Consider the following 22591-nt stretch of genomic DNA (forward strand, 5'->3'; position numbering starts at 1 on the left):
TTTCCAGCAGCTACGGGATTATTCTTGAAGGGACCGACCTCGAGGTGGAGTGTTTGCTTCAGAAAAGTTAGTTATCCCTAAAGAGTGTAAAATGAGATAAAAGAACCAGTTGGCTGTTCCCTCTGTCCTGAACAGGCACCCACTGAATTGTGAAGCTTCACCTGCATCTCAGACCAGGCTCGATGCCATGCACAGGGATTCTCCATCTATCTGCCTTTGGACCAATCTGCTGGGAAAGGGGCCTGGGGATGTTTTTGTGGTTAGCCTCCTTGGGACTAAACTCTGTGCCTTATCTCTGTGGTCCTCTTACCTTTTTTTAAAATAAATAATAGAATCATAGAATCACAGAATAGTTTGGGTTGGAAAGGACCTTAAGGTCATTTAGTTCCAACCCCTCTGCCATGGGCAGGGACGCCTCACGCTAGACCAGGTTGCTCCAAGCCCTGTCCAACCTGGCCTTGAATGCTGCCAGGGATGGGGCAGCTATAGTTTCCTTGGGCAAAAATAATTGGAAACTGTTCTTCCTCTAATCCCTTTCATGTACAGACATCGCAGGCATTACCAGTAACAACATGAGGTAAATCATGTTCAGAGAGAAACGTGATGTTTAACTTGACAGGGTCCTTTTAAACCCCTTTTACTCTCAGGAACCCTTTGATGTATGGCCTATGGCCATACCACCCTGGGAACACCCGATCTCATCTGATCTCAGAAGCCAAGCAGGGTTGGGCTCAGTTAGTACTTGGATGGGAGACCGCCTGGGAATCCCGGGTGCTGTAGGCTTTTTTTTGGGGGGTTCAAACTTAAACAGGGGAAGTTCAGGTTAGATATAAGGAAGAAGTTCTTTACTGTGAGGGTGGTGAGGCACTGGAATGGGTTGCCCAGGGAGGTTGTGAATGCTCCATCCCTGGCAGTGTTCAAGGCCAAAAGTTGGACGGGGCTTGGGTGACATAGTTTAGTGTGTGGTGTCCCTGCCCATGGCAGGGGGGTTGGAACTAGATGATCTTAAGGTCCTTTCCAACCCTAACTATTCTATGATTCTATGATGTACCTGAAGAGAGCACCTCTCTGACTTTGCTCCTGTCATCCTGGATTCATTTTAGGGTTTTGAGCCCAACTCCACATCTTCTAGCTTTGGAGAAGTTGAGGTTGAACGTGAGCTTTTGACTGCAGGAGAACCAAAAACCTTAAAAACACATGTACAGCTCCAAACACAGAGCTTGCTCCTGGCCACGCAGGCACCTGTAATGCGAGGACTGAACCAGGGGTGACAAAACAATTCATTAAGAGACACCAGCTTGGGATAAACCCTCACGTTCACTTTAGCCACTTCTTTTCTGCAGGTTTTTCTGTGCCTCAATTGCACACTGGTATTAAGTGCCCATTCCTCTTACATGGGCACATTCAGCATCTCCTGGGCTCCCTTCCTCAAGTCACAGGAGATGCTGTAATATGCTGGAGAAAGCAAAGTGAATCCCCTATGTTTCTTTTGCTAAATGCTCTTTAACTGTTTCACAGCAGCCTGTTCCTGGCAATTGTGACAAATCAGCACAAATGTCACAGAGCTGCTAAGTTTTCAGCACTTTCTGCAGTGCTGAGACTGGAAAACGATGCATATATATTTTTTTCTGATCCAAGTCCTTAGTAACTACACTTAAAGGATCCCAGAGGGATTCCTAGGTAACCTGCACTATGGTTTCCATGACAGAGAGGCAGAGCTTGTACCCTGTGATAACAGATAATAATGGATTGTTAATGCTTAAATTAATTATGCTGCAATTGTATTTGTAAACCAGCTGTCCCTTGTATTCCCAGTAAGACTTGAGTTGCTACACAACAGTTAAAGGATAAAAACAAACAAGACAGAGGGGCAGGAATGGTGGTGCTCAGCTGCAGCCACCATTGGAGCTGCAGAGTGCCAGAAACCACAGACTGGAAGAAACCTTCACTCATTACTTCTACAGCTCCGATTGCTGTTATTATCTCTGTGCCATAACAAGGGTTTATTCACATTTTAGTGTTTAGGGTTTGGGTCTATGTTCCAAATCTCTAAACTTTGGAGGAAAACTTGAAAGTCCTTGAAGGCTATCCCTGCTGATACAAATGTATCCTTCCAGCTACCTGATACTGGCGTATCATCACTGGGCCCATCCTTGGCAGATGTTTTTCTCCTATGAAGGAGTCCAAGGATCTTTTATAAAAAATAAAAAGAAAAAATCCCAGCCCCAGAGCTGCCTCATTTTGCTGATGAAATTTGCCATCATCCAGTATGCTGGATGATGTTTCGGCACACCAGAACTTGATTTAATTTTTCCTTTCTTGGAGCCAGGCTGGTAACCATTCTGGGTGGAATTCGTCTCACGTCACTTGGCCTACAGACAGCCTAGATGGTTAGCACAGACTAGATGTCTAACATTTAGACAGCTAAAATTGTGTGAGAGGACACTGCCGACTGGCATCTGTTTCCCAGTGAAGCGGGTTCTGGACTTGTGGACACAGTGCTGGGAGGCAGCACAGTGTTCCACAGTGGAGCCCTGTCTCCCGAATGACAGGCAGGGTGGTTTAAACAAATCTCTGCAGTTCCTGATGGCCTGCTTTAGCACTACTAAAAAAGAGATAAAAAAGCAAAGCTTTGCAGGCTGCTTGCTGTCTTTGACACACAAACACCAGGCTCAGAAAATCAGCTCAACCTCTGGCTTTCTAGCACCCCAGAGCCTGAGATACCGCTGGTCTCAGGGCTTTCTTCGGGCTTCTCTAAGTCTTGAGGAGGCCAAAGATAAGATAAAGCACCACTGAACTACTAAAGTGACATGCAAAGTTGCAAATCAAGGGCTACAGCTCTTCTTTCTACATGTGGATGGCGCACGTTATAGGGCTAGCATGTGGCATGATGAGTTGTAAAAGCTGCTAGTTCTAAAATACTGACTGGCTGTAGCTGCAGTAAAAGGGAGTTCACTGACCTATTGCCAGGCTGGGCTCAGCAAAACATCTCTTCTGAAGCACAAACCCGGAAGTGATTCATCTTCTGCCTGGGCACTGAGCAGGAATTGCTTCTTAGAAACAGATTACACATATCCCAGGACATCCTTGCCATCAAAGGGGAGAAGGGCAAGTGTTTCCTTGGAGCTAAATGGAAGCTTCAAAGTCACAAAGCTGCTTATCCACCAGCTGCCACAGGCAGGACCCCAGCCCCCGCCAAGATATGCCGGGGGGAGCTGCTGTACCTGCAATTGCTGAGTGGAGAGTCCTTGTTGGAGTTAGTGCAGGGAAGAGGGGGTTAAAAAGAGTTAACTGTAAAAAGGAAGCAGAATGTGTAGGTTGTCAGACAGCTGGATTTGAGCTATTCAGTTTGCAGAGACCCCTCCCCTCCCTGGTCATCCTATTTCTGGGATGCTTTTGCTGGCAAATATGGAAGACCCCACATATGCAGTGGCATTTTCTCCTGTCTCTGCATTGAACAGGGGGTGTGAGATGCAAATAGGTGCTGGCTGAATCAGGGAGCTGAGCAAAACATCTGTGCACAGGAATCCAGTTGCTGCTGATGCAGGTGGGTATGTGTGTGTTGACTCCCCCCCATTTTGCTAGATGAGGGCACAACTTTGATGTACTGGTGTATAAACAAAGGATATGCTCCCTCCCTGGACACCGTCCCATCAGCATCCTCTGAACACAAGTACCAAAGGGTTGTGATCTCGGTCAGCCCAACGGATCCATCCCAAAGTGTCTGTGTCTGTGAGGGCAAAGCTCAAACACCAGGGAATTAAGAGGCAGCCAGTCCTGCTCTATGCCTTTTGTCAGCCTCCAGATTATCTGGGGGACTGGTATACAACTTTACTTCCTTCATGGTATTGAAGCGATCCAGTAGCCTGAGCAGAGCAGGGGCAGAAATGGTCACTGCTGCTTTGGCAGGGGACATCAGATGATGAGTGGACCAAGGCTAATGCCAGCATGAGGGAGAGCAGTTAAATCCTCCCCTGGCTGCAAGGTGGAGGGAACCAAATGCATTTTGTGCCTCTGTGGTGCCCTGCCAACAGAAACAATGACAGTGATAATCACTTGCAATCTGTTATTATATTAACATGAGCTCAAAAATCATAAAACCCAATAATCTTCTGAAATGAAGCTAATCCTCCCCCAGTGTAAATAACACACCGCATCGCAGTGCTTGGCAGCGGCAAGGCTGGGAGGGGGGGAAGGTTCTGCTTTTGAAAGGTTTGGTGTGGCACAGGTGGAGGGATTTGCTGGATACCTGCCTGCCAGGAGAGGATCTCTGCAATCCCTCCATTTGGTTGGCTTCCTTCGACCCTGTTGCTAAGCTACAAATATGCCTTTCCAGCAAACTCCATCATCCTTACTCCCACCCACTCCCAAATGCAAACTGAATCAGCCTGCTCAGAAGAGAAACCATCTCTGGCCAGCAAGGAGCTTTTTTCCCTTTTTTTTCCCCCCAGTATCTCTGCAGAGTGGTACTCGGTTAGAAAGGGTGTCCACCCTGCCCCATGCCAACCCAACAGACACAGGAGCTTTGTTAGGACAGGAGTGTGGAGAAAAGGATTTATACCATACCAGGTGATGAAACCTGGCACAGCTCCATTGCAGCAAGAATAGATGAGGATACTAGCTACTCTGAGAAATAGCTACCACCTACCTGCACAAACGCTTGCTCACCCTGATGCAAGCCACGTTAACACTTTAGGACAGCAAATGTTTTATGGCAGGGACAAGGGGGAAGGGTGGATGTTTTTCTGACCAGTGTTCTGCAGAACGATGCATTGGAGGGTTGTCTGCAGTCCCCACACTGAGAGGTCTTTTCTGTTATTCCTGGGTCCAACAGTCACATCCTCATCATGCCCAACACAAGTCGTCAGGGCTGCCTTTATGCTCAGTGGAAGGTAACAGATGCTCCTGGGGTTCACTTCAAGCCAGCCTATGGTGGGTGTCTGACACAGGTCAGCTGTGGTGTAGGTTGCTGCAAAGGTTTCCACATAGTCCTCGGGAGCTTAATTTGGTCCATATAAACCTCAGGAAAGTTTATTAGAGCTTTCCCAAAACGTTGGCTTAACATAGACCAGCCTGACTTTTGCCATTATCAGGATACCTGTACAAGCAATCACATTTATTGGGAAATGTCCTCTGAAGACTCCTCCAAACCATCCCCAAACAACTATATGATCCAATATAATAGTTTATTTTCTTTTTCATTGACCACCAACTGATTTTAGTTATTCTTTTAAGGCCAGATTTCTGATTTGCACAACATGGGGGAGTCCATAAGCAACTGCTGTCTTAATTGATGGATTCAGTGGGTCTGCATCCAGGTGTTTGCTTGGCAGATGTTGGGTCTGGAGCTCACATTAGGACTTAGATGCCATTTGTGCTAATGTATGACAGTAAACAGAGTTTGCTCCCAGACTTGCAGGTATGCATGTCTATTGAGGCAAATGGATGGAAAGTAAGTGTTGAAGTGGCTCAGAAAAGCAGGAGTCCAGCAGCTCTGCTGTCACTCAGGGATAAGAGGGACAGAGCTGCCAGGGATGCTTCAGGCCCCAAGAATGCCTTGGGCTATGGGTCAGTGTGGGGAGGGAGCAAGCAAAGGGGCTCCTGACAGAGCCTGGTTCCTTTCTGGTGAACCAAGATAGGGATTTTGTCTGCCTTTGCAGAAATGGAGGCTGCCTTAGGAGGATGCTGTGCTTGGATGAAAGAGCTAGGAGCAACCTGTTTATTGTCTCAGGGACAGGGGCAATGGATCTGGGTTTAGTCCCTGCTTCCGCTATTTGCCCACCTCCAAGGGGAAGATCTTTATTCACACCTTCCTCACGGAAAAATTCAGCAAGGGTTCCAAGCACTACAGAATCATTTGCTTGAGGGTGTAAATGGGCCATTTGGGGTCTGCCTGCCCTGCAGTATCCTGGACCCAGCACAGCTCCCAACCCTGCTCCAAGGCAGCCTTAGACAGACTTTCAACACATCTTCTAACTCCTCTCCTTCTCTTTCTCTTCCAGGGCTCAGCTCCCATCCTGGTAGTCATGGTGATCTTACTAAATATTGGAGTCGCCATTTTGTTTATTAACTTTTTCATCTAATTCAAGACTGTCTTGTTTGCAAAACTAAGTTACATGTATGAATGGGGGGAAAAAAACCCCAAACAACAACAAAAAGGGAAAAATCATAAGTCGAACTGTCCTACAACAATTTCCAAGTCTTTTCACAGAAGAACAACAAATGATCGAGTCTCACTCACAGTTTGCCTTTTTTCCTGGGTAATGTTTTTTGGATTTTAGCCAAAATTCTTTGCTTGTGTAACACTATGCTGTGTGGCATGGCAAAATGCTATCAACACTCTGCCCCCCCAACATGGGAAAGGACGAGAAGGAATATCAACAAAATAAAACCTCATTTCCCTTCCCCTCACCCAGTAAAAATATATTCAGAACAACAGCAATGAACCCCAAAATGGAGACTAGATGAGGGGACCACGGGGAGATTTTGTTTGATGTACGGGTCCTGGGATACTCCAGGCTGAGCTTCCCAGGGAAATCCACAACAGCTTTAAGTAAGCAGCAGCCCCACTACACTCCTGTCTTCACTCCTCCCCAGGCTGCTCCCTGCCATGGCAGGGCTGGAAAACCACCTACTGCTACTTTTAATTCACAGCAAATTTCTCTGGGGTAAAAATATCTACCCGGATTCCCTCCCAAAAAATGTGGAGGCACCTTCAGCAACACAAATTGAGTAGCTGCTGGTCATTGTGCTGTGCTCGCCACTGCGTGAGGAGCAGCATTAACTCGAGCATCCCATCCCAAACACATGCGTGAACAGAGATGCTGGGAAGCAGACTGGTGGGGAGGGACTGGGGAGAGAGGGCTCGATTCTGATCCACTTCGGATAACAATAAAACACAATAAAGCAAAATAAGGTAAAACTGTTCTTCAAAGGCATCTGGAGAGGAGCACTGGAGCATGTCCCAGAGAGGGTGAGGGTGTTGGGTTTGTCTCTTACATCTTGCTGTGGACTGTTTCAGACATCATGCTTGGGCTCTGAGCATGTAGTATTTTGCACTTTGTAATGGCAGATGTATATTCCAACTTCCAATATGTCCCTGTAAAAAACCAAAAAAAAAACCCCAAAAAAACAAAAAACAAAAAATAAGGAAAAGAAAGAAAACCAGGAAAAAACAGGAAACACCAGAGAAAGAGAGAGAAAGACAACAGAAAAAAAAAACCAAAAAAGAAAAAAACCCAAACATCATTGGCAATGGCAGCCTCTAAGGATGTATTTTTTTTCCTTTTTCTATGTCACTTAATTTGTTTGTTTATACCATCTTTGTAATATGCCTGCCTTGATTTTCTCCCCTCCCCTGTCCCCACTGATAATATGCATACTCATCCCTGTTCTGAGCTGTTATGGTCCCCATCACATGAGTGTATTCTTAGCTCAATTGCTTGGAAGTGGCCTACAGCCCCTCACTTCTCAAAAATGACTGTACTGGTTCCTCGTCTTTCCCTGCCCTGGAGATTGGCTTTGCCAGTGATCCACCACCATCAGGTACAGTTCAAGTGGCTTCATTTGGGATTCGGTACATCCAGGGACCAAATTCCACCCTCAGTTCAACCAACTGTGCTGTTCAGCAGGAGAAGGGGTGCAAGCATGACAGCAACCCGAGGGTGGGATGAATCCCTTCCACAGGTATATTTGGGGGGAGGAAGGAGGGAACAAATCCTCCTTGACATTTCACATACAGAATTGTTTGGTACAGCCCTGACTTGCGGACTCAGCTTTGCTTTGCTTCTGTTTTAGCTGTTTCTCTGCTAACTTTTCAGCAGATTTCTTATTACACTGCACTGGATTGCTATATTTTTAACCAGAAATAAACTAAGGATTAGAGCATGCTGTAGTTAAATTCAGTTCTTTTCCTTACATGGTCTTATTCCCTCCTGTCGCAGTTTGTCTTTTTCTTCCTTTCCCTTTTCAGGCAGAAGGGCTATGGGTAGACAGGATAAATGAGAACTGAAGGCAGTGAGATCCCCTGCAACTTTTATTTCATTTTCCACAGTAACTGTCCATCATCTTCATACATTTTTTGTTTTGTTTTGGGTTTTTTTTTTCCTTTTAGGTCCTTAGTCATATTTTTTACTCCTGAATGGTTGCTGCATATTTCAACCAAATAACATGTTGTGCTTGCAACCCTAGAAACTCATCCATGTGTTTTGTAACTCTTTGTAAAGACTGTCAAGGACTTTAATTTTGTACATTCAGGTGCATGATACAGAGGTCCCACCAGGAGCAGGTTAAACAGTCACATCCAAACACAGTACAATATCTAGATATATATAAAACATCAAAAAATTGCTTCTTGGTATCAATCAAATAAAAATACTAGTGATTTCAGGACTAGCTTTTTCATACTGCTGACTGATTCCTGCTCTTGCCCATGTACCAGCAGTTCTGTACAAACACAAATGCAACTCTGATTTTTCATCACTTTGTTCCACAGAATAAAACTCAATAGAGCTGAGGTTTGTTCAACATGAGAGATAGACAAAGACTATGTCGTTGTTTAAGCCCAGCTGGTAACTCAGAACCATGCAGCCACTCACTTACTCACCCCCTTATTCCCCCCAAGTCCTGGAGGGATGGGGAGGAGAACTGAAAGAATGTAAACCCCATGGGTTGAAATAAGAACAGTCCAGTAACTAAGGTATAATACAAAATTACTACTACTACCACTAATAATAATAATGATGATAAAAGAAATAACAAGGGGAGAGAATATGAAACTAAAAGGAGAAAGTAAAAAAAGAAAACAATAAGCACAAGTGATGCACAATACCAATGCTCACCACAAACCAACCGATACCCAGCCCAACCTGAGCAGTGATCTGGGCCTTCCAGGTAACTCCCCCCAGTTTATATACGGGGCATGACGTGCTGTGGTATGGAATACCCCTTTGCCTAGTTTGGGTCAGGTGTTCTGTCTCTGCTTCATCCTGGCTTCCCATGCCCCTCCTCACTGGCAGAGTATGAGAGACTGAGAAAGTCCTTGATAGGGGTAAGCGTTACTTAGCAACAACTAAAACATTGGTGTGTTATCAGCATTGTCCTCAGACTAAAGTTGAAAACACAGCGCTGCACCAGCTACCAAGGAGAAAAAAAACTGTTACAGCTGAACCCAGGACAGTATCCACCCCTTATTGCATACCATTCACGTCATGCTCAGATCCCACATTTTTCAATATACCATTGCTTTTTGTCTCATACATATATATACACACACACACACAAACAGACAGACATCATTCCTTAGTCCATGGACCAAACCCTATAAAGCTGCTGAATTCATCCCGTCCATGATGTCAGGCTCCATCTCTTGCAACAGTCTCTCAGGGCAGGAGGGACAGTGTGTAGTGTTGCAATGTTGCCTGCTGATGACACCGCTGAACTCGTCTGGTCAATGCTGAGCTCATCTGGTTTCATCAAAGCTCATTTTTTGTTGGGGTGATGACTGGAGGGAAGTCAGGGTCAGTCGATGGCAACCTGAGGACAGTTCTGGGAGACTCCAGTTGCTGCTGCCAGCTTTTCCCATTACTTTATTCTCTGCTGATGATCATGACAGCACACATCTTCTTTTCAACGCCCAGAGTGGTGGAGATGGGCATCTAGCTGATGGACTATAGAAGTGTTATATAGCAGGCAACAGCATACAATTGAGTTCATTGGCTGCTTTCCCCAAAATTAAATCCCCTTGAGGTACACATCGGACTTCCCCATCTTCCCACATTACCCACCAAGTATATCCAGGTCCCTGAGCAAAAGCAACCCCACGAGTGGGTTTGCCTTTACCTGAAGCAGGAATAACCCAGACTGTCTTCCCCAACAAACTCTTTAGGTGCACCACAGGAACTTTATCCCCTCTACAGTACATAAAAGTTCCGATTGGGCTGGGCCAGCCCTGTTGGCAGATCCCCTACTGTTGACCAACCAGGTGGCTTTTGGTAAATGTGTATCCCAGTGTTTGAAAGTCCCAACACCCATTGCTCTCAGTGCAGTCTTTAACAGCCCATTGTACCGCTGTTTTTTCCCAGAGGCTGGTGCATGGTAGGGGAGGTGATATACCCACTCAATGCCATGCTCTTTGGCCCAAGTGTCTATAAGGTTGTTCGGGAAATGAGTCTCATTGTCTGACTCAATTCTCTCTGGGGTGCCGTGTCGCCACAAGACTTGTTTCTCAAGGCCCAGGACAGTGTTCCGGGCAGTGGCGTGGGGCACAGCATATGATTCCAGCCATCTGGTGGTTGCTTCCACCATGGTAAGCACATGGCGCTTGCCTTGGGGGATGGCTGTGAGTGTGATATAGTCAATCTGCCAGGCCTCCCCATACTTGTACTTCAGCCATCGTCCTCCATACCAGAGAGGCTTTAACCCCTTGGATTGCTTAATTGCAGCACGTTTCACATTCGTGAATAACCTGGGCAATAGTGTCCATTGTTAAGTCCACCCCTCGATCACGAGCCCATCTATATGTTGCATCTCTGCCTTGATGGCCTGAGGGGTCATGGCTAAAAATAATTCACCCGGATGGTGCCAATCCAAGTCCATCTGAGCCACTTCAATCTTAGCAGCTTTATCCACTTGCTGGTTGTTCTGGTGTTCCTCAGTGGCCTGACTCTTGGGTACATGAGCATCTACGTGGCGTACCTTCACCACCAGGTTCTGCACCCGGACAGCGATATCTTGCCACAGTGCAGCAGCCCAGATGGGTTTACTTCTGCTTTGCCAGTTGCTCTGCTTCCATTGCTGCAACCACCCCCACAGGGCATTTGCCACCATCCATGAGTCAGTAGAGACAAAGTACTCACCATGTTTCTCGTTCAGCAATGCCCAAGGCCAGCTGGATGGCTTTCACCTCTGCAAACTGACTCAATTCACCCTCTCCTTCAGCAGTTTCTGCAGCTTGTCACAGGGGACTCCACACAGCTGCCTTCCATCTCTGATGCTTTCCCACAATACAGCAGGACCCATCAGTAAACAAGGCATATTGCTTTTCACTCTCTGACAGTTCCTTATATGGTGGGGCCTCTTCAGCACGCATCACCTCGTCTTCTGGTGACATCCCAAAATCTTTGCCCTCTGGCCAGTCCATGAGCAATTCTAGAATTCCTGGACGACTGGGATTTCCTATTCGAGCTCGTTGTGTAATTCGTGCGGCCCACTTAGTCCATGTAGCATCAGTTGCATGATGTGTAGAGGAGACCCTGCCTTTGAACATCCAGGCCAGCACAGGCAACCGGGGTGCCAGGAGGAGCTGTGCTTCAGTGCCAATCACTTCTGAAGCAGCTTGAACCCCTTCATAGACTGCCAGTATCTCTTTTTCAGTGGGAGTGTAGCTGGCCTTGGATCCTCTATATCCCCAACTCCAAAAGCCGAGGGGTCGACCTTGAGTCTCCCCTGGAGCTTTCTGCCAGAGGCTCCAGGTAGGACCATTCTCCCCAGCTGCGGTGTAGAGCACATTTTTCACATCTGGCCCGGTTTGGACTGGTCCAAGGGCTACTGCAGTAACTATCACTCATTTAATTTGTTCAAAGGCTTATTGTTGCTTAGGGCCGGTCCTGGGCTCAACTACAGCAGTCATTTTTCTCCTTCTTGGTAGCTGGTGCAGTGCTTTGTTTTTGACTTTTAGCCTGGGAACAACGCTGATAACACTGATGGTTTTAGTTGTTGCTAAGTAATGTTTACTCCGACCAAGGACTTTCTCAGTCTGATGCTCTGCCACGGAGGAGAGGAAGCCGGGAGGAAGCAGAGACGGGACAGCTGACTCAAAGTGGCCAAAGGGGTATTCAATACCATGGCACGTCATGCCCAGTATATAAACCAGGGGGAGTTACCCAGAAGGCCCAGATCACTGCTCGGGTTGGGCTGGGTATCGGTCGGCGGGTGGTGAGCAATTGTATCCGCTCCCCTTCTTATTTCCCTTATCGTTATTATTATTAGTGGTGGTAGTAGTGGTTTAGTATTATACCTTAAGCTTAGTTACTGGACTGCTCTTATCTCAAACCATGGGAGTTACATTGTTACGATTCTCCTCCAAATCCCTCTGGGAGCAGGGGGAGGAAGAATGGGGGGAGTGAGCGAGCGGCTGCGTGGTTCTGAGTTACCAGCTGGGTTAAACCATGACAGGGCCCCATTTAAAATTATTCTTCTTCCGCATCACGTGATAAAGAGGGATTACAATCAGACTGTAATTTGGGATGTACATTCTCCAGAACCCCACAACACCTAAGAAAGCTTGTGTTTCTTTCTTGTTAGTTGGTGGAGACATTGCTGTTATCTTGTTGATCACATCTGTGGGCATCCTGCTATTTTATTCCCAAAAATTCAATCTCCTGTGCAGGTCCCTTGACCTTATTCCGTTTTATGGCAAAACCGGCCTTCAGCAGGATTTGGATTATCTTCCTCCCTTTCTCAAAAACTTCTTCCGCTGTATCACCCCACACGATGATGTCATCAATATATTGCAGGTGTTCTGGAGCTTGCCCCTGTTCCAGTGCAGTCTGGATCAATCCATGGCAGATGGTAGGGCTGTGTTTCCACCCCTGGGGCAGTCGGTTCCAAGTGTACTGGACGCCCCTCCAAGTGAAAGCAAACTGTGGCCTGCATTCTGCTGCCAAAGGGATTGAGAAAAATGCATTGGCAATGTCAATTGTGGCATCCCACTTGGCTGCCTTTGACTCCAGTTCATATTGAAGTTCTAGCATGTCCGGTACGGCAGCACTCAATGGTGGTGTGACTTCGTTCAGGCCACGATAGTCTACTGTTAGTCTCCACTCTCCATTAGACTTTTGCACTGGCCATATGGGGCTATTAAAGGGTGAGCGGGTCCTGCTGATCACTCCTTGGCTCTCCAGTCTACGGGTCAGCTTATGGATGGGAATCAAGGAATCTCGGTTGGTGCGATATTGCCACCGGTGCACTGTTGTGGTCGCGATTGGCACTTGTTGTTCTTCGACCTTCAGCAACCCCACAACAGAAGGATCCTCTGAGACCGGGCAGGGTGGACAGCTGCTTCATTTCCTCTGTCTCCAAGGCAGAGATACCAAAAGCCCATCTATACCCTTTTGGGTCTTTGAAGTTCCCTCTCCTGAGATAGTCTATGCCAAGGATGCATGGAGTGTCTGGACCAGTCACAATGGGGTGCTTTTGCCACTTCCTCCCAGTCAGGCTGATTTCAGCCTCCAGTACAGTCAACTCTTGGGATCCTCTTGTCACTCCAGAAATACAAATGGGTTCCACCCCTTGATACCTTGATGGCATCAGGGTACACTGTGCACCGGTATCTCCTAGAGCCTTATACTCCTGTGGGACTGATGTGCCAGGCCATCTGATCCACACAGTCCAGTAAACCCGATTGTCCCTCTCCTCCACCTGGCTGGAGGCAGGGCCCCTCTAATAGTGATCATAAGATTGTCCACTTATGTCTTGTAGAAAGGGATTAGTATTCCTTATCACAGGAGCTGGAGTAAATCAGCTCTCCACCCCATCTGGGAAGTTGCTCACCAAAGACTGGAGCAGCAACTTTCTTAGGAGGATCATCACTGACCGTTGTTTTCCTTTTCAATTCACGCACCCGTTCCCCCAGAACTGAGGTAGGTTTTCCATCCCACTTTCTCATGTCTTCTCCATGATCCCACAGGTAAAACCATAGGGTGGCCCGTGGCGTGTACATCCTATATCTTCCCTCTTCAGTAATATGGCACCTTCTGTTAATAGCTGAGACATGGGTTGGAACATGTGGGGAGCTAGATAGATTGTCTCTCAATTGTTTGAACTCCTGGGACAGGAGTTTTTCCACAGCCGAAATGATGGAAGGGGTGAGATTGTCTTCCAGCTCTCAGAGTTGATGAGTCACGTCATCCACTGTTGATGGTGCTAGGTCGCTCCAGGTCATTGATGCCAATGAGTGGACATATGATGATGGTGCATTCCGTGCAAGTTTCCGCCACATGGGTCGTGTACATTCAACTTCATCTGGATCTATGGGTGCATTCCCGGCATCTGGCCTATGACAGATCATCTCTAGAATGGCTGATTCCCTCAGGGACTGGATGCCTCTCTCTATCGTGGTCCACTTGGCTGAGCGACTCAGAACATAGTCCTTGTAGGGAAACCTTTCCTTCACAGCTGCCAAGAGCTGCCTCCAAAGGCTGAGGGCTCACTTAGCTTTTGCAACCGCTTTGTCAATTCCTCCTTCCCTAGCAAGTGATCCCAGCTGCTTGGCTTCCCTACCTTCTAGTTTGTGACCATCGGCCCCATTGTCCCAGCATCGGAGCAACCAGGTGACGATGCACTCCCCTGGAAGACGGCTGAAATCTTTTCACATATTCCGCAGCTCCCTCGAGGTCCAGGGTTGAGAAGTCACCTCTTCTTCCTCTTCCTCTGATGCACGTAGTAGTAACTCTTGTTCGGATGCTGTCCCCTGTAGTAATTGCATTGGGACTTCATCTTTCTTCACTACATGGGTTGTTTTTGTGCCTCTCGTTTGCTTTTGCTTACAGGGGCAAACGATATTGTCAGAAATTGGCCATTTGGTTTAGCTGCAGTGTCTGCCACTAGGGTTCGAGTGGCTGCAGTGTCTGTTGTCAGGGTCGGTGCAGCTTCTGTGCTTGGGGGTTGAGTAACACCAACAGCTGCATTGTCTGTTGCTGTCGGGGTTTGAGTAGCTGCTGTGCTTGTTACTGGGGTTGGTGTAGCTGCAGTGCTTGGAGTTGGAGTAGCTGCGTTGTCTGTTGCTTTGCCATCAGATCCAGAGACATTTTTTTCCCTTTGAAGGTGCTGGATAGTGTTGAGCAGGGCTCTGTAGGCATAGGCCAAGCCCCAGCACGTTGCCATGATTTGTCCCTCTCTGGTATAACCAGGACGACAGCACACCTCGTTTAAGTGTTTTACTAGTTTTTCCGGATGTTGCACTTGTTCAGGGGTGAAGTTCCAAAGCACTGGAGGGGCCCACTGGCCTAGATACTTGCCCATACTATCCCACACACCCTGCCACTCATGACTGTCCAGCCTCAGGGAAAATCTCTTGGTGGTCCTCCTATATCGTCATCTAACCCTAGACCAGATTTGAACCCAATACTGCTTAACTTTCAAGTTCAGACGAAATAGGGTGTTCCCAGAGCAGGATGGCCGTGGGTATAACACACTCCGTATGTTTGCCAACATGCTGATCCCCAGCACAATCAGCAGGCAGGTCTCAAGGGTATTCAAAGGCCATCCAAAACCTTCAGAACTCTCAAATGCTGTTGTAAATAGCCTGGTGGGGGAGCAGGGGGTGTAAGGGAATGCCTCCTTCGTAGGTTGACCCCCCGAGGAGAAAAAAAAAGATATGTAATTGCTAAAAAATTTCATTATATACCTCCCAATGTACAGAGGTGATGGCCACGCTGGGAACGCAAGCCAGACCAGTTTCATGATCAATGAGTCTATTGTATTACAAGTCATTACCATGAAGTACAGTGAAACAAGAACCTTAGCCCAGGCCCCCCAGCCGATAAACACTAAAACAGCAAATACTGGCTGTAAGTAAGGTACGACATGCTGAAACTCTGAGATCAAGTGCAACAACTCTGAGAGCCAATAAATCAACATTGTGATGAGTAGTAACAATGAATGCTTATCATGAATATGATTAGACACACTCTGGTCAGATTTATCGTTATCTCAACCCTTTGTGCCCCACGTTGGGTGCCACAAAGAACTGTCATGGTTTAAGCCCAGCCGGTAACTCGGAACCACGCAGCCGCTCGCTCACTCCCCCCCTTCTTCCTCCCCCCACTCCCGGAGGGATGGGGAGGAGACTCGGAAGAATGTAACACCCATGGGTTGAGATAAGAACAGTCCAGCAACTAAGGTATAATACAAAACCACTACTGCTACCACCAATAACAATAATGATAAGGGAAATAACAAGGGGAGAGGATACAATTGCTCACCACCCGCCGACCGATACACAGCCTCACTCGAGCAGTGATCTGGGCCTTCTGGGTAACTCCCCCTGGTTTATATACTGGGCATGATGTGCTGTGGTATGGAATACCCCTTTGGCCAGTTTGGGTCAGGTGTCTTGTCTCTGCTTCCTCCCGGCTTCCCATGCCCCTCCTCAGTGGCAGAGCATGAGACTGAGAAAGTCCTTGATTGGAGTAAACATTACTTAGCAACAACTAAAACCATCGGTGTTATCAGCGTTGTTCCCAGGCTGAAAGTGAAAAACACAGCACTGCACCAGCTACTAAGGAGGAGAAAAATGGCTGCTATAGCTGAACCCAGGACACCAGGTCAGCCCAACCTCATGACAGAGCAATGACAGCTCTGGGAAGCCAACATCTCCCTGCAACCCACTCCAAAATCCTCCTCTCCTTCAGCTCTGTGAGGCTGGTGGTGTGCTCCCTTATGGGGGGCTGCTGTGACTTATCCCATCCTGACTCAGGTTCCTTGGAAGCATGTCTCTTCCAGTCTATGCCTTTTTCAGTCATACTTAGCTTGGCACAGAACACAACTAGGACTATGTTCCAGAGCCCTTGAGGAAAAGATGAAAGGAAAAACCTCATATTATCATTGCACACACTCCCTCATTCAGCAGTCTCTAATGGAGAAGAGGGAGGGAGAATCATTTCCTGCAGCTGTACAAAACTGTTCTTCATTCTTGGCACTGCTGTAACCTGGCTTCAGCTCAGGGGGAAAAAAAGTAAAAATCATTCAGGGTGTACATCTGTATTTGAAAAGGCAAAAAATGATGAAGTGCATCTGGCAATAAGTGTGGTTTCCACTGTCTGGAATGGGCCTTTACAATGGAGTCCTTTGCAGAGATGCTGTGATTTTAAACCTACTATTTCTCAAACAAAAATATAATAATCAACATCGGAATCTTAAAAATGCAACTCAGTGACAGATTCCCCAAAACTTTGCACAGAAAGCCATGGACATCCAACACAAAGGATCAGAATTCAACAAGATCAAGGTATCATAAACTAACCCAAGCGACAGGACAAGAGGGCACCTGATGCCCTTAGCCAAGCACTACGGATTCTTTCCTAGGTTATCAATAAATGGTTTGTTTTCACCTCTCACCTGTTATTTTGCATGGAAGGTACCTCCCTATCAGACATGGGTTTATCTTGACAATTGGCAGTCTGCTGTATTTAATCCTTGTTACATTCCAATTAGCCTTGCAAAACCTAGCACTGCTCTCCTAAGAGCTGGCTCCCCGGTGATGCCCCTGCCAAAACAATACCCATAGCACCCTGGATTTCCCTGCACAAGGACAGCCTTCTGGTGTCAACTCAAGCCATCACTTGTTTACTGCAACAGACACACCTGGATCCCATCTTTTGTCCCTATGGACCATAGTGCTGCTCTGTTGGAAAGAAAGTGATGCCTTGAGGAGAAGGGCTGAGTCAGGAGCAGTAGCTCATCAACACTGGGGAAAAGAGGGAGGTTTTTTGATCCCAACACAACACAAGATCTTTTCACAGTAGCTTTTACTGAACTATCTCATGTCAGATTTAACACATCTGACCTAGAGCCAGCCTCCAGTAAACCACCATAAATATGTTTTTATGCTGCTTTATTTCATTTTACATTACACAGCAAGGCACGTGCAACCTGACTCCTGAGGAAGGAGGTTTTCTCCTGAACCACTCTTGCTTTGTGCCCAACCATCAGGGCTCACAGGCTTCTTCTCTCCACAGAAGGCTGCCATTCTGCATTCCGCTGTGGAAGCAGGGCATGGAGAGCACAAGTTGCTACATGGCAGGGAAGGAGAGCGGCAGCATGAAGTTTGAGAATTCAGTTGATCTGGTACCAAAAATCTGCTAGAGTTGCACATCTACAGCCTCATTTCTACAGCCTCATCCCCTCTTCACAATCAGTGGGTCACAGATCAATGCAGCAGCCACACCTGGTGGTTCAGCTTCTGGAGGACCCCAAGTTATTAGAAATAGAGACTTGTTCCACACTGCAAGAAAGCTATATTAGGCCAAAAAAGGCCCAAAGGACATGTGTGAGATGATTAAAGAGAATGAACTGAATATATCTGTGTTATTTTTAAAAATAAACCTTTAGCTGTCTGAGAAACCAGTGGTTTTTCCCAATGTCATAGAAATAAATATCACTGAAGAAGTCCCTTTCATGCTCTTTTCCTCTTCTTCATCATGCACACCTCTGAACAGAAGGGAGCGGTTATTGGGACCAATTGCCACGGAGAAGCCATATCTGGGAGTGGGTTTCACTCCGGATGGGTTGAGCCAACTCCACACCCACTTGTCTGGTAATGGATAAAAGCAAATACAAGCATCAGCAAATAAGAATCCTGATCACTTTCATATCTTTCAATGCCCTTCAGTACTCCAGCAACTAACTCAATGACCCATTTTGGATGTTCTCAGAACTGCACTGTAGGCCTTAGACAATATTAATCAGAACCACTTGCATTTCCACTTCAATCACACAGCTAATTGCACATCCCTTCTACCCTTAGAAAGCCATTGTGCCTTCAGCAAAAACAAATGCAGAGGGCTGTCTTCAGGTTGTACTTTCTGGGGCTAAGAGCCTCTTGAAAGGTGTATACACCTTTACAGGAGGGTGGAGTTCAAGCAAGGAGTGATGACATATACATATATATATAGCCTTCGAATACAAAGGAAATGCACTGCGGTTAACCCAGGAAGACCACCCCGCATCCATTCTTTCCACAGCACCCTTCTACTGCAGTACTTTACCTGCCAATTTGCACCACTGCCTTAACTCCCAGAATAAGTACAGTTCTTCGTAAGGAGACCCAACCACACTTTAAAAAAGTGCTCAGGAGCAGGAGAACACTTGTACTCTAAACCCTTTGCTTTGCTCCAATCCTTTCTACTCTGGATTTGGAGAAAACCCCTAAAATGTAGGCTGGGAGAAGCATATGCACTGGCTAGGCGCTGTGTTTCCAAAGTGTCCCGGGTTCAGCTGTAACAGTTATTTTTCTCCTTCTTAGTAGCTGGTGCAGTGCTGTGTTTCGGTTTTAGTCTGAGAATAATGCTGATAACACACCAGTGTTTCAGTTGTTAAGTAATGCTTGCCCCGATCAAGGACTTTTCAGTCTCATGCTCTGCTAGTGAGGAGGGGCACGGGAAGCCGGGAGGAAGCAGAGACAGGACACCTGACCCAAACTAGACAAAGTGGTATTCCATACCACAGCCCAGTATATAAACTGGGGGGAGTTACCCAGAAGGACCAGATCATTGCTTGGGTCAGGCTGGGTTATCGGTCGGCAGGTGGTGAGCAACTGTATTGTGCATCACTTGTGTTTCTTGGTTTTTTTCCCTTCCCTTTTTACTTTTATATTATCTCCCCTTATTTCCCTTATCATTATTATTAGTGGAGGTAGTAGTAGTAATTTTGTATTATACTTTAGTTACTGGACTGTTCTTATCTCAACCCGTGGGATTTGCATTCTTTCAATTCTCCTCCCCATCCCTCCGGGAGTGGGGGGAGGAAGAAGGGGGGGGAAGAAGAAGGGGGGGAAGTGAGCGAGCAGCTGCATGGTTCTGAGTTACCAGCTGGGCTGAAACCACGACAGTCCTTTGTGGTGCCCAACGTGGGGCTCGAAGAGTTGAGATTACGACAGATCTGACCAGAGTGTGTCTAATCGTATTTGTGATAAGCATTCATTGTTTCGGATTAATAGTCGCTTGTCGCAATGCTGATTTATTTGCTCTCAGAGTTGTTGTGCTTGGTCTCAGAGTTTCAGCATGTCGTACCTTACTTACAGCCAGTATTTGCTGTTTTAGTGTTTATCGGCTTTGGGGCCTGGGCTAAGGTTGTTTTTTTGCTGTACACTGTGACAGTGAGTTGTGATACAATAGAATCATGGATCATGAAACCGATCTGGTATGCATTCTCAGCGTGTTTTGGGAGGCATGTAATCGGAATTGTTAACAACTACACCTCTTTTTTTCCCCCTTGGAGGGCCAACCTATGGAGGAGATATCCTCCCGCACCTTCCTCTCCCCCACTAGGCTATTTACAGCAGCATTTGAGAATTCTAAAGGTTTTGAATATCCTTTGAGTACCCCTGAAAACAGCCTGCTCCTTTTGTTGGGAACCAGCTTGTTGCTGCATATGCTGCATGTGTTTTACCTATGGCCATGCCACCCTGAGAACATCCGATCTTGTCTTATCTCAGAAGCTAAGCAGGGTCCGGTTTGGGTCTTGTCTAAGTTTAAACACTATCTAAGAATACCACCAAGAGATCTTCCCTGAGGCTGGACAGTAATGAGTGGCAGGGTGTGTAGGATCATATGGGCAAGCTCCAAGGCCAGTTGGCCCCTCCAGTGCTTTGGAACTTCAATCCCGAACAAATGTGAAATCCAGAAAAATTAGCAGAACACATAGACAAGGTGTGCTGTTGTTCTGGTAATACCAGAGAGGGACAAATCACTGCAACGTGCTGGGGCTTGGCCTACGCCTACAGAGCCCTGCTCAACACTATCCAGCACCATCAAGGGGAAAAAGACATCTCTGGATCTGATGGGAAAGCAACAGACAACATGGCTGCTCCATCCCAAGCAACGAGCACTGCAACCACTCCAACCCCAGTGGAAGACACTGCAGCTGAACCAAAGGACCAATCTGTGCCAATATCAGTTGCCCCATAAGCAGGAGGAAAAGCAAACGAGAAGCACAAAAAGCAACTCGTGTAGTGAAGGAAGATGAAGATCCAATGCACAAACTAGAGGGGAGGAAATGTGAACAAGAGGAATCACTACAGAAATCAGAGGAAGAGGTAACTTCTCAATCCCCGACCTTGACTGAGTTGTGGAATATGCGAAAAGACTTCAGTCTTCCAGGTGATCACATCATCACCTGGATGCTCCGATGCTGGGACAATGGGGCCAACAGTCACAGGTAGAGAAGCCAAGCAGCTGGGATCACTTGCTAGGGAAGGAGGAATTGACAAAGCGATTGTTAAAGGTGGCTCTTGGCAGCTGTGAAGGAAAGGTTTCCCTACAAGGACGATGTTCTGAGTCGCTCAGCCAAGTGGACCACGATAGAAAGAGGCATGAAGTCCCTGAGGGAATCAGCCATTCTAGAGATGATCTATCGTAGGCCAGATGCCGGGAATGCACCCATAGATCCAGAAGAAGTCGAATGTACACGACCCATGTGGCAGAAATTTACAGGGAGTGCACCATCATCATATGTCCACTCATTGGTATCAATGAGCTTGAGGGAGGCAGCAGCACCAACAGTGAATTGAGTCATCAACTCTGAGAGTTGGAAGACAATCTCACCCCTTCCATCATTTCGGCTGTGGAAAAACTCCTGTCCCAGGAGTTCAAACAATTGAGAGACAATCTATCTAGCTCCCCACATGTTCCAACCCGCGTCTCAGCTATTAACAGAAGGCGCCCTACTGCTCGAGAGAGAAGATATAGGAGGTACACACCATGGGCCACCCTATGGTTTTACCTGTGGGATCATGGAGAAGACATGAGAAAGTGGGATGGAAAACCTACCTCAGTTCTGGAGCAACGGGTGCGTGAATGGAAAAGGAAAACAACGGTCAGTGATGATCCTCCTAAGAAAGTTGCTGCTCCAGTCTTTGGTGAGCAACTTCCCAGATGGGGTGGAGAGCTGATTTTACTCCAGCTCCTGTGATAAGGAATACTAATCCCTTTCTACAAGACATAAGTGGACAATCTTATGATCACTATTAGAGGGGCCCTGCCTCCAGCCAGGTGGAGGAGAGGGACAATCGGGTTTACTGGACTGTGTGGATCAGATGGCCTGGCACATCAGTCCCACAGGAGTATAAGGCTCTAGGAGATACCGGTGCACAGTGTACCCTGATGCCATCAAGGTATCAAGGGGTGGAACCCATTTGTATTTCTGGAGTGACAGGAGGATCCCAAGAGGTGACTGTACTGGAGGCTGAAATCAGCCTGACTGGGAGGAAGTGGCAAAAGCACCCCATTGTGAATGGTCCAGGGGCTCCATGCATCCTTGGCATAGACTATCTCAGGAGAGGGTACTTCAAGGACCTCAAAGGATTGCAGCCTGTGGAAAGAAGCTATGCTAGAGCAGTTCGTGAAGAACTGCAGCCTGTGGGAGTGACTCACATTGGAGTAGGGGAAGAGTGTGAGGAGTCCTCCCCCTGCAGAGGAAGAGGTGGCAGAGACAACATGTGATGAACTGACCACAACCCCCACAAGCCACTGAGGGGGAGGAGGTAGAGAAATTGAGAGTAAAGTTGAGGCTAGGAAGAAGGGAGGGGTGTGTCACAGGCCGGAGCTTGTCACATAGTTATGCAAGGAGCCTGGAGACCCTCCACTCCATCTCAGACTATTCCAGGACCAACTGGGAGGTGTCAACATAGATGATGATGTGAGCTAGAAGGGATTCTCTAACAAAAAGTATACCCCAACCTTCCTTCAGAGATCTGCCAGTTTCTCAACCAGCTCAAATTCCCCAGGGTTTCACTGTGTCAGAGCTACCATTTCATCAGCCCTGAAATCAAGTCACCTGGAGCTGAGAACTATGACTCCTTACAGCCTTTGGC

At 47.1% G+C, this 22591-nt stretch overlaps 1 protein-coding gene, 1 non-coding gene and 1 pseudogene across 2 annotated transcripts in view; 2 read left to right on the forward strand and 1 right to left on the reverse strand.

Annotated features, from left to right (window-relative positions):
• LOC115619083 (junctophilin-3-like) overlaps positions 1–6083 on the forward strand; it is a 45172-nt gene extending 39089 nt beyond the window's left edge. The window contains exon 5 of the mRNA XM_030511113.1: positions 6003–6083. Within this exon, the coding sequence (XP_030366973.1) occupies positions 6003–6083 (81 nt within the window). The remainder of the gene's footprint in view (positions 1–6002) is intronic.
• Positions 665–783, forward strand: LOC115619302. Its single transcript, XR_003994960.1, has one exon. It is a non-coding gene; the product is annotated as a 5S ribosomal RNA (ribosomal RNA).
• A 12010-nt stretch (positions 6084–18093) lies between the features above and the next one.
• The window catches only part of LOC115619253, a 35103-nt pseudogene continuing 30605 nt past the window's right edge, over positions 18094–22591 (reverse strand).

This window comes from Strigops habroptila, chromosome W (genome assembly GCF_004027225.2).
Source record: "Strigops habroptila isolate Jane chromosome W, bStrHab1.2.pri, whole genome shotgun sequence".
NCBI lineage: Eukaryota > Metazoa > Chordata > Aves > Psittaciformes > Psittacidae > Strigops > Strigops habroptila.